Source organism: Geotrypetes seraphini, chromosome 12, assembly GCF_902459505.1.
Source record: "Geotrypetes seraphini chromosome 12, aGeoSer1.1, whole genome shotgun sequence".
NCBI classification, from domain to species: Eukaryota; Metazoa; Chordata; class Amphibia; order Gymnophiona; family Dermophiidae; genus Geotrypetes; species Geotrypetes seraphini.
Genome location: NC_047095.1, coordinates 49,478,590 through 49,495,924, shown reverse-complemented (window position 1 = coordinate 49,495,924; position 17,335 = coordinate 49,478,590). Strand labels below are relative to the sequence as shown.

At 45.6% G+C, this 17,335-nt stretch overlaps 1 protein-coding gene across 6 annotated transcripts in view; it reads right to left on the bottom strand.

Annotated features, from left to right (window-relative positions):
- Nucleotides 1–17,335, bottom strand: part of KANK4 (KN motif and ankyrin repeat domains 4) — a 104,922-nt gene that overhangs the window by 17,517 nt on the left and 70,070 nt on the right. For all 6 annotated transcript variants that reach the window (XM_033917090.1, XM_033917089.1, XM_033917092.1 and 3 more), the window contains 3 exons: nucleotides 16,701–16,812; nucleotides 8,462–8,692; nucleotides 1,177–1,264 (listed from right to left, as the gene is read on the bottom strand). In XM_033917090.1, the coding sequence (XP_033772981.1) occupies nucleotides 1,177–1,264; nucleotides 8,462–8,692; nucleotides 16,701–16,812 (431 nt within the window). The remainder of the gene's footprint in view (nucleotides 1–1,176; nucleotides 1,265–8,461; nucleotides 8,693–16,700; nucleotides 16,813–17,335) is intronic.

Genomic DNA, 17,335 nt, shown 5'->3' with positions numbered 1-17,335 from the left:
TAAAAGGTTTACAATTTTCAAATATTATATACAAGAGTAAAAATTAAAAAGAAAATTAGAAGGGGGACAAAACATGCTGACTTACTGGAAACAAAGGGAAGAAGCAGGAAATGGAAAGAGATTAAGGGCTAGATTCATAATCCTGACTTTCCGTGGCCGATCCTTGCAGGCCCAATCAATTCATGAAACAAAAAAAATTAAAATGAGAGTGATTGGAGGAACACCCCCCTCCGACCGCACGGATCGCTAGTGTGCAATCCTGACGCATGCGCAGATCATCTTCCTTGCCTGTAGATGGTCTGCGCATGTCCTCAGCATTTTTTGTTTTTTTGCAAGCCCTTTGTGCCCAGCAGAGCGCTTTTTTTTTTATTTTTGACTGTTTTTTCTACTTCGCGACCCCATGGTTTTAACCTGCTTTAAACCCGCGGATTAAAACCATGGGCTCGCACTGCGGGGAAGGGCAGGTGAGTCGGGGGCTTAGCAGGGCAGGAGATCAGCTGGAAAGTCGGGGGGCTGAAAGCAAATTGTGGCAGACAGCAGGGGGGAGGCAGAGAGAGAAAGTCGGGGAGGCAGATCGCAGCAGAGAGTGGGTTTATTTCAGGGCTGGCAGGACAGTTGGAAAGGAGGTGAGCGACTGGTCCCCGGCAGTCGCTTCTTGTTGATTGACCAGCCCAGCTGGTGTTCAAGATTTTTATTTTGTGAATCGCGTCCCTGCCTACTTTGCATGCCGTTTCCCTCATTTGCATGCACGGATCGGAACGGGATCGGTACACAGGTTAGTGAATCGGGTCGGAGGGAAATCGGGTCGCAAAGGGCTTGCAAACCGATCAGTACATGATCGGTTTGCTTAGTGAATCTAGCCCTAAGTACATCGAAAAAAAAAATATATATCATGGGAGAGAGGGAAGTGAGGGGGAGGGGATTGAAACAAGATGGTAGGGTAGGGTTCACTTCAAAAGAAGCGTTTTACTTTGGTATTACCGGCAACTAACATTCAGGACACAAAAATAAGCCGATCTATTCAGCATGTCCCTTAGGAGATTTCAGGCCCTACAGAAAAGCAGAACATCCTTTTCAGGGTGAAAGGATATTAACATTCTACAACTCAAAAGTTGGCATTGAAACAATACTAAGAACGAGACTACACATAAGCCTTCAATTAGAACATAACAGTACCAGCTCTTCGTCGGTAATAGTTCCCATTTCCGAGAGGTGATTGCTTAATAACTGGCACTGATTCAGGAAGGCTTCTGGAATCACGCATCTGAAAGGCAGACAAAACGTATGAGAGCGCTTCTCCTCAAAGAAACAATGGAATTATTGCGCATCAGGAAGGCGGGCTTACAGGCCCCCATCTGGTCTAGAGATACAGTTGTAACTCATTTTTCATTCATTCCAGATGTTAGACTGTCTAATTATCATATAACCACAGAAAATTTGACTTCAAAGACTACAGTAGTGTTTGTGGTTTTAGCGTTAGTATGATCTGGGGGGGGGGGGGGTGTTCACTCACAGCCAATTAGATCACTTCATTCTCTAACACTTCAAGCCTTCCTATATCTTGGATCACCCTCCCAACCTCCTCACAAGTAGTTGGGAAGAGGTAACCGTTAATAAAAAGCTGTTCATTTATAGTACATTAGGGAAGTGCAATCATTTTAAATACTGAAAACGCTAATTTGGTTTCAAAATCAGCACAAGAGAAGAAACCCCCCAGCAGACTTTTGTTTCGTGTTGTTTCTAGATTGTAAAGAACATAGAAATCAGTACTTCAAAAGTCCATTAAAAAAAAAAATCTAAAATCGGCAACACGTCCAGAGTTGCAAAAAAAACCAAAACAAATCAAATTAAGGGCTCCTTTTACGAACTAGCCGAAAAACTACCGCCTGCTCAAGAGGAGGCGGTAGCGGCTAGCGTGGCTGGCAAATTAGCGCGCGCTATTACGCGGCTTCGTAAAACATAGTAACATAGTAACATAGTAGATGACGGCAGATAAAGACCCGAATGGTCCATCCAGTCTGCCCAACCTGATTCAATTTAAATTTTTTTTTTTTTTTCCTTCTTAGCTATTTCTGGGCGAGAATCCAAAGCTCTACCCGGTACTGTGCCTGAGTTCCAACTGCCAAAATCTCCGTCAAGACCCACTCCAGCCCATCTACACCCTCCCAGCCATTGAAGCCCTCCCCAGCCCATCCTCCACCAAACGGCCATACACAGACACAGACCGTGCAAGTCTGCCCAGTTACTGGCCTAGTTCAATATTTAATATTATTTTCTGATTCTAAATCCTCTGTGTTCATCCCACGCTTCTTTGAACTCAGTCACAGTTTTACTCTCCACCACCTCTCTCGGGAGCGCATTCCAGGCATCCACCACCCTCTCCGTAAAGTAGAATTTCCTAACATTGCCCCTGAATCTACCACCCCTCAACCTCAAATTATGTAAAAGGAGCCCTAAAGCTTCAGAGTCCATTTTAGGACGATGTGCCCAGACGATTTTTAGATATATGCACGCTTGAAACTAGCAAAACATTTGTACTGTCTCTTCAGGCATTCTCAGGAGCAAGGAATGGGGAAAACATGCGCGTCAATTTCTACAGGCACGAAGCCGTCTTAACTTTCTGGGGCGCTGTCAGGGAGGGAATTTTATAAAGACACAGATACGGTTGCCAGATTTCCTCTATGAAAAAAAGAGGACCCCCCCCTGGCCCCCTCCCCCAGCCCTGCCCCATTCTGCCTCCAGCTCCGCCCCCACATGAACCTCCCCAACAGGACCTCATCTGGAGGGTGCCTGTGCGGCCACCGACACGATGATGTGCGTGCACATGACATCATCAAGTCGACATGTGCAGATGCAGCCCTGAAGTCGGGGGCTTCCAAAACCCGGACAAACTGCCGAGTTTTTTGAAATACCTCCGGGCACCTGGACGTCCTCTAAAAAGAGGACGTGTCCAGGTTTTCCCGGACATCTGGTAGCTCTACATAGAGAGAAGTATTCAAGGTGAGTTCTGAGTCACCAGCTTGAGGCATCCCAGTACCACAGGTTGCTGACTCCCACGCACTGTTCCCTCCAAGCTGGGCAGGAGCCTTTCAACTGCATTGCTACCAGTGGTGGTGGTGGGAGGGGGGGTATTTCAATACTGTGTCTTCCATCATTAGAGACAGGCAGGTTCCCAGGAGTCCTGCAAACTCACTATTGAAAATGTGATAGTGAGACAGCACCCTCTACTGGCAGGATTATAGATGGAGGACTCCTGCTCAAATTAGGAGAACAGTGCTCCTATGGTAACAGGATAATGCTGCTTTATTATCCCAGATCACTGAGTTACAAAGCCATGGCATGACGCACCTAGCTGGCATCTTAAAGGACCTGTCTGGCTATCCTGATCCCTAATGGCAGTCTCCCTGTCAATCCAACACTTGCTGATGAGGGCATTCCTGCCCCCACCCAATTAAGGCAAGGTCTCTCCCAAGCATTTCCCTCTTTGTTCCCCTTCCCTCCCTCCAGAGCCCCTGAGTCTACTGTACCAATGTAGTCCTTGGAGATCCAGTAGGTCTCATACAGAAGCAATCCCTAATCACTTTTGCCTTTGTCGGTGCCAGGTCTCAAAATGGCACTGGTGATCCCTAGCAGTAGTACTGCGAGACTACCACTAGGAGTCACAAGTACCATTTTATTTTATTTCACAAATTTCTTCTCTGCTAAATGCCTAAGTGGATTACAGTCATCATCAACTATTTATTTATTTTATTTATTTAGAGAACTTATTATCCACTTATCAACTGAGCAGCTTACAAGTAAACATGCACAGTAGAGGTCAAATTGTACCACACAATTTTCTATTACATTACAAACACTTTGTTTACATTGTTCAACAAAAATTTGTGGTCATTCTCAAACATTTTATTGGGTGTCAGAGGGACAACTAAAAGCTAAGACGAAAAAATGAGCCTTAAGTAATTTTAGAAATAGCAGTACATTGCTACAAAAACGTATTGCTCCGGACAGACCGTTCCAAACCGCCGGACCCGCAATTGAAAACCAAGACTTTCTAGAGGAGGCATACAGACTCATAACAGAAGAAAAACATTCTTTCTTCACCTCTTCCCCGCAAACCTCATATTACATCAAATATACTTAAAAACTGTACCATTCAAATTTAAAAAAAAATTGTACAAATAAGTTAACATAAGCATTGCCTCTGCCGAGTCAGACCATAGGTCCATCATGCCCAGCAGTCCGCTCCCGCAGCGGCCCTCCAGGTCAATGACCTGTAGTGATCTATTACTCAAGGGCGTTTTGTATTGTATAGTAACCCTCTAATTGCACCCTTGGATCCCCTTTCCCTTCAGGAACTCATCCAATCCCTTTTTGAACCCCAAAGTCGTACTCTGCTCTACCACCTCCTCTGGAAGCACATTCCAGGTGTCCACCACCCTCTGAGTGAAGAAGAACTTCCTGGCATTTGTTCTGAACCTGTCTCCCTTCAATTTTTTTGAGTGCCCTCTAGTTTTTGTTGCCCCCGCCAGTCTGAAGAATCTGTCTCTCTCTACCTTCGCTATACCCTTCATGATCTTATAAGTTTCTATCATATCTAATCTAATCTAATCTAAACCTTAAGTTTATATACCACATCATCTCCATGAGAATGGAGCTCGACACGGTTTACAAGAACTTAAAATAGTGGGTAGAGAAGAAGAAAAAGGATTACATGAACTTATGTGTAGAAGGGGGGAGAGAAAGGGGGGAAGGATAGAGCTACAATTTGCTGAAAAGCCAGGTTTTCAGTTGTTTGCGGAATAACTGAAGGGAGCTCAGGTTCCGCAGCGGGGTGGTGAGGTCGTTCCAAAGACCTGTGATTTTGAAGAGAAGAAATTTTCCCAGTTTGCTTGAATAGTGGAAGCCGCGTGGAGAGGGGAAGGCTAGTTTAAGCCTTTGGGCAGTTCTGGAGGAGTCGGGACTGGAGGAGTTGAAAGACAGTGGGATAAGAGGAGGCAGGATTCCGTGAATGATCTTGAAAGCCAGGCAGGAACATTTGAAATGGATTCTGGAGATTATTGGGAGCCAATGAAGTTTGGCAAGGAGTGAGGAGGCATGGTCAGACTTGCGTTTTGAGAAGATCAGTTTGGCTGCAGTATTCTGGATTAGCTGGAGTCTTAGAATACTTTTTTTGATAGATTTAAGTAGATGGCGTTGCAGTAATCTAGTTTGGAGAGGATGATGGATTGGACAAGGATGGCAAAGTGTTGTTGGCTGAAATAGGATCTAGCTTTCCTCAGCATGTGAAGGCTGAAAAAGCATGATTTTGCCAAGGAGTTGAGGTGGTCATTGAGTGAGAGAGAGGAATCGATAGTGATACCAAGGACCTTGCATGAGAACTCGAGCTGTAGTGTATCGCCTGTGGGTAGTGTGAAAAGTGTGGGCAGGTGTTCGAATTTTGGGCCGAGCCAGAGTAGTTTTGTTTTAGATTCGTTTAGTTTCATCTGTACCGAGAGGGACCAGGCACGGAGTCTCATTATGCAAGCTGTAATGTTTTTGTGGAGGTTGGTGAGGTTCTAGTCAGTCTCAAGGAGGACTAGGATGTCATCTGCATAAGTGTAGATTGTTTCCAGGGGGGATAGTTGAAAGCGTTTCAGGGAGGACATGTAGATGTTAAAGAGAATAGGGGAAAGGGGTGATCCTTGAGGGACACCGCAAGATGGAGTCCAAAGAGTGGACATGGTGCCATTTGTGTTGACGGTGTAGGAACGGGAGCGTAAGAAGTTTGAGAACCACATTAGGACGGTGGAGTCGATTCCAATCTCGGAAAGTTGGTAAAGTAGTATGTCGTGATGGATGACATCAAAAGCAGCGGAAAGATCGAATTGTAGTAGGACAGCGAATTTGTTACGTGAGTGTAGTTGTTGTACCTTTGAAAATATCCTCTCTAAGTTTCCGCTTTTCCAGGGAAAAGAGCCCCAGCTTCTCCAGCCTCTCAGCATATAAGAGGTTTTCTATGCCCTTTATCATTTTTGTTGCTCTTCTCTGGACCCTCTCGAGTATCGCCATATCTTTCTTTAGGTACAGCGACCAGTACTGGACGCAGTATTCCAGATGCGGTCGCACCATTGCCCTGTATAGCGGGAGGGCTGTTTTCAGTTGTTTTCTGAAAGACCTCAGGTTTCTAATTTGTAGGGTTACCAGATTTTACTTTAGCAAAATCCAGACCCCCATAGAAATGCCCCCCAAGCCCCGCTCTTTTAGGCCCAAGCCCCGCCCTCTGCTGCCTGCTCTTCTCGGATGCCCTCCTGCCGACGCCATTTCGAGGAAGCTTTTCAAAACCAGGACAAAGTGCCGGGTTTTGAGAAGCCGTCCGGACCCTCGGACATGTCCTCGAAAAGGAGAACATGTCTGGGGAAATCCGGACGTCTAGTAAGCCTAGTAATTTGTAATGTATTCATTTGTATCCGGCTTTATACAAAGCGGGTCATAACAAATGCATACACAATATCAAAAGAAAGCAAAACACTAGTGCGTACATTACAAATTTAAGACAAAAGGACAAATCAGTAGCCAGCGCTCAAATACACACAAAAGGCTTAAACCCCATGGTTCATCTTGCAAAAGAAATACCTCTTCAAATAGTTGCTTAAAATTACACAAATTATCTGCTGGCGTATGTATATCGGAATCTCATTCCATTTCTGAGGGCCAAGGCTGGACATTTTCCGCCTCAAGCGCCTGACCGGTGGTATATACAGAGCAGTACGATTTACAGAGCGCAGTTTTTGTAATGGAACTTAGGGCAGAATACTATCCACCGGACATTTCGGGGCCAATCCATGCACGCAGATAGACCATCAACAGAAATGTATAGCGTATCCGGTACTCCAGTTTCAACCAATAGAGCTTCACATAGTATTCTGCCACATAGGCTCTTACACAACCTCAAACAACCTGGCAATCCATTCAACAAATGTGGACCCGCAACTGAAATAGCTGTTGGCTTGCGTTCTCTTGTATTGTCCTTTTGAGTCCCGGACCAGCAAGGGCAGGAGCAATTTGGGATTGCTTCTGCCGGAGAGACCCACCGGACCACAGATAGGCTTGGGGGGGTGTCTTGCTTTCATAAGAGGGGGTGAGAAGCCTTAATCAAGCACTCTAATCACAGAACAAGGTTTACAAGTATTTTATAGGGTTTTGAAAAACAAGGCATAACAAGCCTGATGCTAATTAATTAGTAACTCCATGCGTGGGCGGCGGGAGGGGGGGAGGGCACAGTGGTTAAAGCTACAGCCTCAGCACTCTGAGGTTGTGGGTTCAAACCCCACACTGCTCCTTGTGACCCTGGGCAAGTCACTTAATCCCCCCATTGCCCCAGGTACATTAGATAGTGAGCCCAGTGGGACAGACAGGGAAAAATGCTTGAGTACCTGAATAAGTTCATGTAAACCATTCTGAGCTCCCCTGGGAGAACAGTATAGAAAATAGAATAAATAAATAGAGTGAAAAGCTTCAGCCTCTGATAACCAGAGCTGGTATTGTGACATCACAATGCCTCATTCCTCCAGTGCCTAAGAGCCAACCTCATCAGTGATGTCACAATGGCTTGACTGTCCTGTACTTGGCTCACTTCTACTATATTTTGATTTCTAGAGTGGTGCAGTGATTAAAGCTACAGCCTCAGCACCCCAAGCTTGTGGGTTCAAAACCCATGCTGCTCCTTGTGACCCTGGGCAAGTTACTTAATCCCCCCATTGCCCCAGGTCCATTAGATAGATTGTGAGTCCGCCGGAACAGAGAGAGAAAAATGCTTGAATAAATTCATGTAAACCATTCTGAGCTCTCCTGGGAGAACGGTATAGAAAAATGAAATAAACACAAATGCATAAACTCATAATATCACGCTTACATTATTGTGGTACAACATATACTAATAAGTCTGCCTAGAATGACTGTAGCCAGTGGCATAGCTAGGATAAGAGGCGCCCAGGGCAGTGGCACCCCTCCCCCCCTCTTCTCTCTCCCCCCATCCGCTCCTTCCCCAACTCCTCCTGCTGCATGCGTGCATCCCTTCCCCCGCACCTTAACATTCGCGGTGCGAGCAGCAACCCCCAGGCTGCTGCTCGCGCCATTGGCTCTTCCTCCGACATCACTTCCTAGGCGCGGGTCCAGGAAGTGATGTCAGAGGAAGAGACGACGCTGGCGCGAGCAGCAGATTGGGGGGTTGCTGCTCGCACCGCGAACGTTAATGAGGTATGAGGGAAGAGAAGGGGCGCACGTGAGCGGAAATGGGGGGGGTGGGGAAAGAGTGGAGGGCAGAGAGGAGGATGGTTGCCAGTGTCCCCACCAAGATGGCGCCTGGTGCGGACCCCCCCCCCCCCTTACTACGCCATGGGCTGTAGCCCTTGAGCAAAAGTTGCAGTTATCTGATTTTAGCTATTCATTCTAACCACGAACCTTAGCTTTCTTTTGACATTACCTCTCTGGACTGTGTCGTGCGCTACCGCTTGCGGAATGTTCCATTTCCTGTTCCTCTTGGTCTTTACTCATTGCGTACTGGGTGGTTTCATACTCCGCTTCCAAACGTTTACTGTCGCTTTGCAGATGTTCTCCCTCAGAAGCATCACCCTTTGCTTCCACATCACTGTCGGTAGATCCCTCCGAGGAGTTTTCTCCGTAACTTGTGTCTTCGCTTGATGTGGTTTCATAGCTAAGAAGTTCAGACATTTATTTTTTTTTTTACTCTAAGAGTATGTTATAGAAAAACAGAAAAAAAGCTATGCATAGACTACTGTAAGAGAATCGAGAACAAGGTCTTGCATGCTATAGGCACTACAAGGATGTAGAGGGTCCCTAGGCCGGTGTTCTTCAATGCAAGGCCTGAGGGCCAATGGCAGCCTTTAAGAGGCCTGTGGGGTGGCCCTCATCTCTCTGCCTCTCTAACAAAGGTCATGATAGAAAGAAGTGGATTAATTGATAAGATCCTTAATTCTCTGAATTTCTTAATTTTCCACACACATCCAGATAGGGAGGGAGGGTAAAGGAGGGGGGAGGGTGTAGGGTATTTCATTTTAAATATTTGTACAAATATAAGTGCTGTTAATTGTTTATATCTATATGCTTATTTGTATGCACTTGTCGGTAACTTTGGAAAACTAATAAAGAATTTAAAAAAAAGAAGTGGATGGGAGGAAGAGCTACATGCTTGAAGGGCAAGGCATTTTTCAATAGGTGAAGAAAATGCATTTGGAAATACCTCCCCCCTGTTAATAAATGGTTTGAAGATGAGCTGGTGGGGTGAGTGTCATTGACACACGCGGTGGTGGGCAGTATTGCGATCTCACAGGGGAAGATAGTTGGCGGCTCTTAGGGTTAGCAGATGTCTGGGTGCCCGGATGGATTTCCAAAACCTGGCAGTTTATCCGAGTTTTGGAAAGCCCTGAGATGGGGGGTTGCATCTGGGGGGGGGCCTCCGAGCATAAGGCAGATGTGACCCGATGATGTCACACAAATGCACGCAACATCGCGTCACATCTGCACATGCTCGGAGGCCCTCCAGACATGGTCCCAAGCTCATAAAAGAAGATGAGGTTTATGTGGGGGCATGACTGGGGGGATGGAGAGCTGATAAGTTCTGATCCAGTGCATCAGAACACAGGCAGGGTTAGCACACAGGCGGTTCTGAACACAGGCCAGGTCGGCACACCGACCTAGGCCCTGTGTGCGGATGTGGCATTCCTACACATGACTGGGGGGGATGGAATAGGGTGGGGCCAGGGGCGGAATGGTGCTAGAAAGGGGCGGGGCCACATGTCCTCTTTTTTTAAAGTAAAAATCTGGCAACCCTAGTGGCGCTCCTCTAGGTCATTGGATCCAATGTGGCCCCAACTTAAAAATGAGTGAAAAACGCTGCCCTAGGTGTTAATATATGCACCTCCATGACAACCCCACCCCCCTAAAAATAAAATATCCATATCCACATTATACCCCTTCTACAAATCTATGTTAGAAAGCTTTTCCAGAGCCATTCTTCTGCATCTTTTCTCTACTTGTTATAGCAGAACCTGTTATCCTGCTTCATTTATTGATGAAATTGGAACTACGTTTTACAGATTCTTCTGAGCATTTAGGTTGGATCTACGATTATAAAGATTAGTTTTCCTCAATATCAAATACAGCAAGAGTTCTTTCTTTACAAGCCACCCGCTTCGCTCCTTTCATTGAGCCTACAATAAAAATTTATCTTCAGAAACTTAAGGATTGGAAAACAAATTCTGCACTGGCTTCGACACTCACTGCAGGACCCTAAGGCAGAACCCCTCCCCCACTGTTCTCTAGCTTTGCGCTTTATAGAACAGTTTCTTCCCATGTTTAGCAGAAATCTCATTTATAAGGATATCCCTTACACTGCAATTGCATTATTAAGTTTTCATTTACACGTGTGCAATTTTTATTCTGTGGTTATTTCACCCAAAGAGAAACCCCTGACTCAGTTTACCTTCGAAAGCTAATCATAAACTACATTAACCCCCTTTTACAAAACATTGAAAGCGGTTTTTAGCGCAGATGGATGCGCTCAATGCTCTGCGCTGCTCCTGACGCTCATAGGAACTTTATGAGTGTCGGACACAGAGCATTCAGCGCACCAGCCGGCGCTACAAACCACTTTCGCGGTTTTGTAAAAAAGGGGGGTAAATTAGTCCAATAAAAAAGGTATTATTTTATTTCCTTTATGTTTATATCACGCTTTCTAAAAATACTAGGACTAGGGGGCATGCGATGATGTTACTAAGTAGTAGATTTAAAATAAATCGGAGAAAATATTTCTTCACACAACGTGTAACTAAATTCTGGAATTTGTTGCCGGAGAATGTGGTGAAATCAGTTAGCTTAGCGGGGTTTAAAAAAGGTTTGGACCATTTCCTAAAAGAGAAGTCCATAGGCCGCTGGTCTTTGACCTAAGGACCTCCACGTGAGAGGACTGCTGGACACGATGGACCACTGGTCTGACCCAGCAGCGGCAATTCTTATGTTCTTATTATTGAGATGGCTCGGGGAAATCCACTGCTTATTCCTAGATTAAGCAGCATAAAATCTGTTTCACTACTTGGGATCTAGCTAGGTCGATTCTACCTACCCAGACACGATGAGACCCAGGCGACTGCAACAATCATGACACCGGCTGCAGAAGCCTAAGAGAAAAATTACATTGCATTATCTCTCCCGTTGCCAAAGGGGGCTATAATGCAGTCAAAACACATGCCACAAGATGCACTTTTAACAGTGCTATCACTGTACCGGCACCCCCAGAACAGTCGCTAAAAGCAGATGCCACTCTTGAAGAATGGCTCTGCGATTTTGAAGAATCCGCCAGTGCTGAAGAGCCCATTTACGAGGCAGCGTCGGAGAATGCTAGAAAGCTCACTAAAGACCTTGATAAGCCATTTTGATAATCTGCCGCTAAACCGTCAGAAACCAGTTTAGAGAGAGGAGAGGAGTGTGTGGCGCAGTGGGTTGAAGCTACAGCCTCAGCACCCTGAGGTTGTGGATTCAAACCCATGCTGCTCCTTGTGACCCTGGGCAAGTCACTTAATCCCCCCATTGCTCCAGGTATGTTAGACAGAGAAAAATACCTGAATAAATTCATGTAAACCATTCTGAGCTTCCCTGGGAGAACAGAAAATTGAATAAATAAATAATGTGAAGAGTTTCAGCTGGTAATGTGACATCATAATGCCTCATTCTACCAATGCCTAAGAGACAACCTCAGTGATGTCACAATGGCTTCATTGTACTATACCTGGTTCACTTCGACTACATTTTGATTTCTAGAGTGGCGCAGTGGTTGAAGCTACAGCCTCAGCACCCTGGGGTTGTGGGTTCAAACCCCACACTGCTCCTTGTGACCCTGGGCAAGTCACTTAATCCTCCATAGCCCCAGGTACGTTAGATAGATTGTGAGCCCACCAGGACAGACAGGTAAAAATGCTTGAGTACCTGATTGTAAAAACCGCTTAGTCCTTGGGTACGACGGATCAGTTTGCTTATATGCAGCTATCTCATTATGCAGCCTCTTTGTCCAGGGACTCTTTGACCCAGTCTTTTGCTATCACTTTACGCGAATTTTTCTTCGATGCTCAGTGGGATTGGCTTTCTATCTCTCAATATCATCGCAGACTGGTGGCTTTGCAGCCTCGGAGGGATTACCAGCGGCTTTTGACATCTTGGGCCCGGGACCTGGGATGTCGCCCGCGGGTGGCGTCCTTGGCTCCTCTGGTGCGCCAGATTCCTCGGGTGGTGCAGAGCGCCGAGCTCCAAGAATGTCACTTTCGGGTTCTACATCGGGGTTATGTCTCTCAGCAGCGGGCCTTTTATTTCGGGTGTGCCCCTACGGCTATTTGTCTGAAATGTCACCGGGTAGCTAACTCTTTGGCACATGGGGTGTGGTTGTGTGCATCCATCTCTGCCTTTTGGATGGAGGTCCGATGTTATTTGGAATCTTTGGTGGGTTATCGGCTCCCCTCATCGGTGGAAGGGACTATCTTTTTGGCGGAGGGCTATTTGGGAGGACTTTCTGCAGGTGATAGCTTGCTCATTCGTAAGGGTTATATTGTGGGGAAGATATGTATTCTAAATCATTGGCTTTAGGACTCCCCACCCACCATCTGGTATTGGCGCAATAAATTGCATCTTTTAATGGTCTGGGAGTCCATGTCCGCTCGGTTTTCTGGATCTCGGTGCAAGCTTTTTCTGTCCATTTGGGCCTCTTATTTGGATACTTTGCCCCCTATGATAAAGAGCCAGGTGGTCAATCGCTTGCGGAAGCCAGTTGTCCCCGTATTGCCAGTGGGTTGAGGGAGGGGTTTTGGGGGTGGGAGTGTTGGGTTGGGGTGGCTGGGTGGTTGCTTCTAGTTTGGATCTGGAGGGCTCCAGGCTATCAGAATACAGGCCTGGACTCTCACTGTTATCTAGGATTTCTGGTTGGGTGATTACCTTGTATTTCGTATTGAGACATTGCAATGAGAAAATAATTGTGTTCTCTTTGTTCTGTGTGTATTTTTCATTTTGGTGAATAAAAAGTTTATACAAAAAAAAAACAAACCGCTTAGATAACCTTGATAGGCGGTATATAAAATCCTAATAAAACTTAAAAAAAACAAACAAAAAAAAAACTTTAGCGACTGCATTAAAGTTTTGAGAATCTAGGCCTAAGTTCCTAACTTCTTAAGTGCCTTAATCCTTAAAATCTAACCCTCTTAGATCATTTTCAGGTAGATCTAGCAGACTAACTATGTTATCTGGTGAGATTGCCCTGGGTAAAAACTCTCCACCTCCCCACAGTTCAGTGTGCTTGTGAGCATTTACCTCACGTACATTTTCAGCCAGATTAGAAAATGATCCTTAACCTTTTTTGGTTCTTACACCCTCTGTCCTCATCTGCACAAGCCTTAAACGCTTCAAAATCATAAGTGTTCGAGGTTTGTGCGGTTAAGACTGAGCTTACAGGAATGGGGCAGGGACAGGTAGAGCGACAAAACCCGTGGGGACAGAACGGGAAAATTGAGTTCCTGCAGGGACAGGGGTAAAATGTGTCCCTGTGTCATTCTGCCTTTCGGGTTGGTCCCAAGCTTTTCCCCTGATGCAACTTCCAGTTTCCACATAGGTAGAACCAGGCCAGAGGGATGGCTTGGGGCTGGTGCGGGCAGTGGGTATAAGTCACTGCCGCCAGCAGTGAGGAACTAAAGATTTAAAAAGGTACAGGGAGAGAGTTAAGAGGTGCCTGGGGAGGAGGGGAGAGATGCCGTGCCCACCCACTTTCGACTCAGGCCCACCCAAAATTGGTGTCTTGCTACGTGCCTTCCTGGCACCATTCCAAACCTGGTATCATAGAAGGCAGAAGCAACCGGGGATCATTCCTGCCCCCACTAGAAACTAGAGAGACCCCCCCAGTAAGACCTGGGAAGGGTAGGGTATTTGTTGGATTGGGTGGGTGTAAAGGTAATACTAATATTGGAGGTATGAAGGGGTTACACTAATTTCAGGGGGTTTGAGTCGGAGGAGGGGCGAGCAGGATGCTCTCCTGAACTTGGAGCTTTTTAAAACTTGCTTCTCCTGCTCTACAAGCCAGCGAATACACGTTCATTTCTGTACGTATCAGGGGTAACTCTCTAATTAGGTGCCCCTTTGCACAAGTGCCCTAAGCGTTATTCTATAAGGACATATAAGTGTTATCGCACACAACTTCAAAGGGTGTGCATTTGGGTGGAGCATGTGTGGAACATGGGCGTAACGTACAGATTATTATATTATGCATACCCTCAAGTTATGTCTATTCTTTACCAGCATCTGGGCACCCAGATTTCATTAGGAAAAAAACTAGTATAACCCAGCATTGGCGCACCTCACACTTAGATGCCCTCTGCAAGTCTACCCCACTTTCGGGGAGGCACTCCAAGACAAGACAGTACTTTGTCAGAGCCTGTATGCCAGCCTGTCTTGGGTCCTCCCTAAAAAAAATAGCCTCTCTACAAATCACTCCCACTGAACACTTCAGACATAAGCATGAGCAACAACCCCCCCTCCCCGTACCCCACAAAAATCACACCACCTCCCCATGGCATTCGTTTCAGCCCCCGAGTCTCCTTAACATTCGTATGAGCCCCTGACATCACTATCCCTGCACCTCCCTGACACCCTAACATTAGAGCAAGGAGGAAGGTGGAGGTGGAAAAAAATAAATAAATAGACTGCTGGGAGATTTTCCCCCCACCCCAAGTCTAAGAGGGAGATGCAGACAGTGAAAGAACAAGAACTGGGAAAGGGAGAGACATGGAGAAAGCAAGAGCTGTGAGAGAGTCATAACCGGTGTAGTAAGATAGAAAGAACGGATAGCGAAGCTGGCTCCTGGAGGACAAGTTCCTGGAGGAAAAGTCCATTGTCTGTTATTGAGAAAGACATGAAGGGAAGCCACCGCTTGCCCTGGATTGGTAGCATGGAATGTTGCTACTCCTTGGGTTTTGGCCAGGTACTAGGGTCTGGGTTGGCCACTGTGAGAACGGGCTATTGGGCTTTATGGACCTTTGGTCTGTACCAGTATGGCAATTCTTATGTTCTTATGAGATGGGGAGAGATAGATGGTGAGAGAACAAGAGCTGTGAGAAAGCAACTCACCCCCCTCTTTCGTGGCTGTTCTGACATGGTATGACTTTTGGTGGGGGGGAGGGAAATTTGGCACTCTGCCCAGAAATGGCATTGCCCCTTGATGTAGATTAATTCCATGAATAATTTAGATGAATTAAAGCACAGTGTGATTGCACGGAATCTTAACTGATCGGAGCATCAGGTATTCACTTTGCAATAGGTCCCGATTTGCTATTTCATCTGTGCAAATTAATCATGCAACCTTTTTTTGTTTGGAATAAAGCTTGGATTTGGATGAGCTCATGCCTTTCCATTGGTAGCTCAAGGTAGGTTACATTCAGTTACAGTGCGTATTTCCACAGCCCTGGATTAACCATTAAGCATAACAATCACATGCTTAAGGCATCAAAGAAAAGGGAGGGGGCAACATAGATTTTTTTTTCTCTTAACTATTATGCCCTTAACCCTTTCAGGACCAAGGGACATATTTGTCCCATTACTTTAAAATCCTATAAATTTTGATTGGGATAGTCTACAGTTCTAAATTTGATATGTACGGATTCCATATGATACTGCCTTTATGTAAACAAACTGGTTCCGACATTCATTCATTAGCGTCGTTGCCAGATTGACGAGAAGATTCACTTGCCACACTGTCCATAAGCCAGAAGTGTGATTTTTTAAATAAAAATAATGATATTTCACAAAAAAAATCAATTTTTTGGCATCTGCAAGCCCTTTTTACCATAAAAATGTCGTCAAAACCACAAAAATTGGCCTACGATCCTTATGGTCCTGAAAGGGTTAACTCTTTCACAGCTGTGCGCCACACCCATTATTCAATGTGAATTTCAATGTTTTCCTAATCATTATAAGTGTATACGATGTTTTGTTTCATAAAATGATATTTCTTAGCATTTATTGAGTCTTACTATCAGTAACCCATCAACTGCGCACACAATACGCCCCGACAAAAGCGCACACGTGCGTCCACTGAATGGGAGGTGACCCGTCAAATGTGCCCTGAGACAATTGCGCTCCATACTACCCTGTTCACAGTGGATACTATTTTGTCTTTTTGAGGGGGGGGACGCCCCCCTTACACTTAAAACTTTCACTTCCTGTCTAGTGTTAGGGTAAGGTTTATGTGATGATTATGGGAACCCTTTACATACGTGGATATGAGGAGGGCCCTGATTTGCTCAGACTCCTCAGGCCCCGTCCCTTGGGAGGGACTTGAGGTCCCTCCCAAGGGACGGGGCCTGAGGAGTCTGAGCAAATCAGGGCCTTCCACATATCCACGTATGGCAGATTCAGATTCACGGGGCGCAATTGTCGATCGCACACTTGTCCGCGCGCGTAATGGTCGGGGAGCATTTGCCGTGCGCGGATTTGTCGTTGTGCCCTTACTAACTTGTCAGTTAAGCAATGGAAGGGCCGAGAGACAGATGGGCCATGCTTAGGGCATCAGTTGGCCTTAATCCAGCCCTGATCATCTCTCTTGGGTTGTTGTTCATGCTAATTACTTTGTACACAGCAATGAGAAAAGCATTTTAAATATAATAATGGATGCTTACCCACCGTTTACCCCGACAAACTGCAAGTTCTTTTTTGTTCCGTTACCTCCTGCATGGAAACTATAGTTTTTCCTTTTCATGATCGATTTAAGACTTGTGCTTGGGGATGTTGCTATTGAAAATAAAACGTCGTCATAAACTCCTAGGTCGAGAGGTTTAAAATTCTGCTATCTGAATAGAATATGCAAGTCCCAAGATCCCTGCAGTTATGGGTTAGATCTGGCAAATAAGTATCTCAATATGCAAACATGTCCCCTGAAACATTTGTTTACATTTTGGATCATCAGAGGTTTCCAAGGTGAGCCTCGTATGCGGGCTTGATGAAGACTAATTCACCATCAGATCTTCATTGATCCAATTTGTGTGTCTAATTTTAATCCATATTTACATAGGGGAAAAAACATAAACTTTTTCATAGTTCTTTAATACTCCGTGGAATGCAATTAATGAATGAGCTTATCTCACGTGAGAGGGGCCTTCACCGACATGAATTCACGTTTCGCAAATAGCTGTTCACGATTCACGCCAACAACCCAGCAATGACAGCCATTAGAATTCAGCAGAATCAGACATGATATCGAAGCGGGTACAACGCCTTGAAACAGCTATTTGTGAAACGTGAATTCATGTCGGTG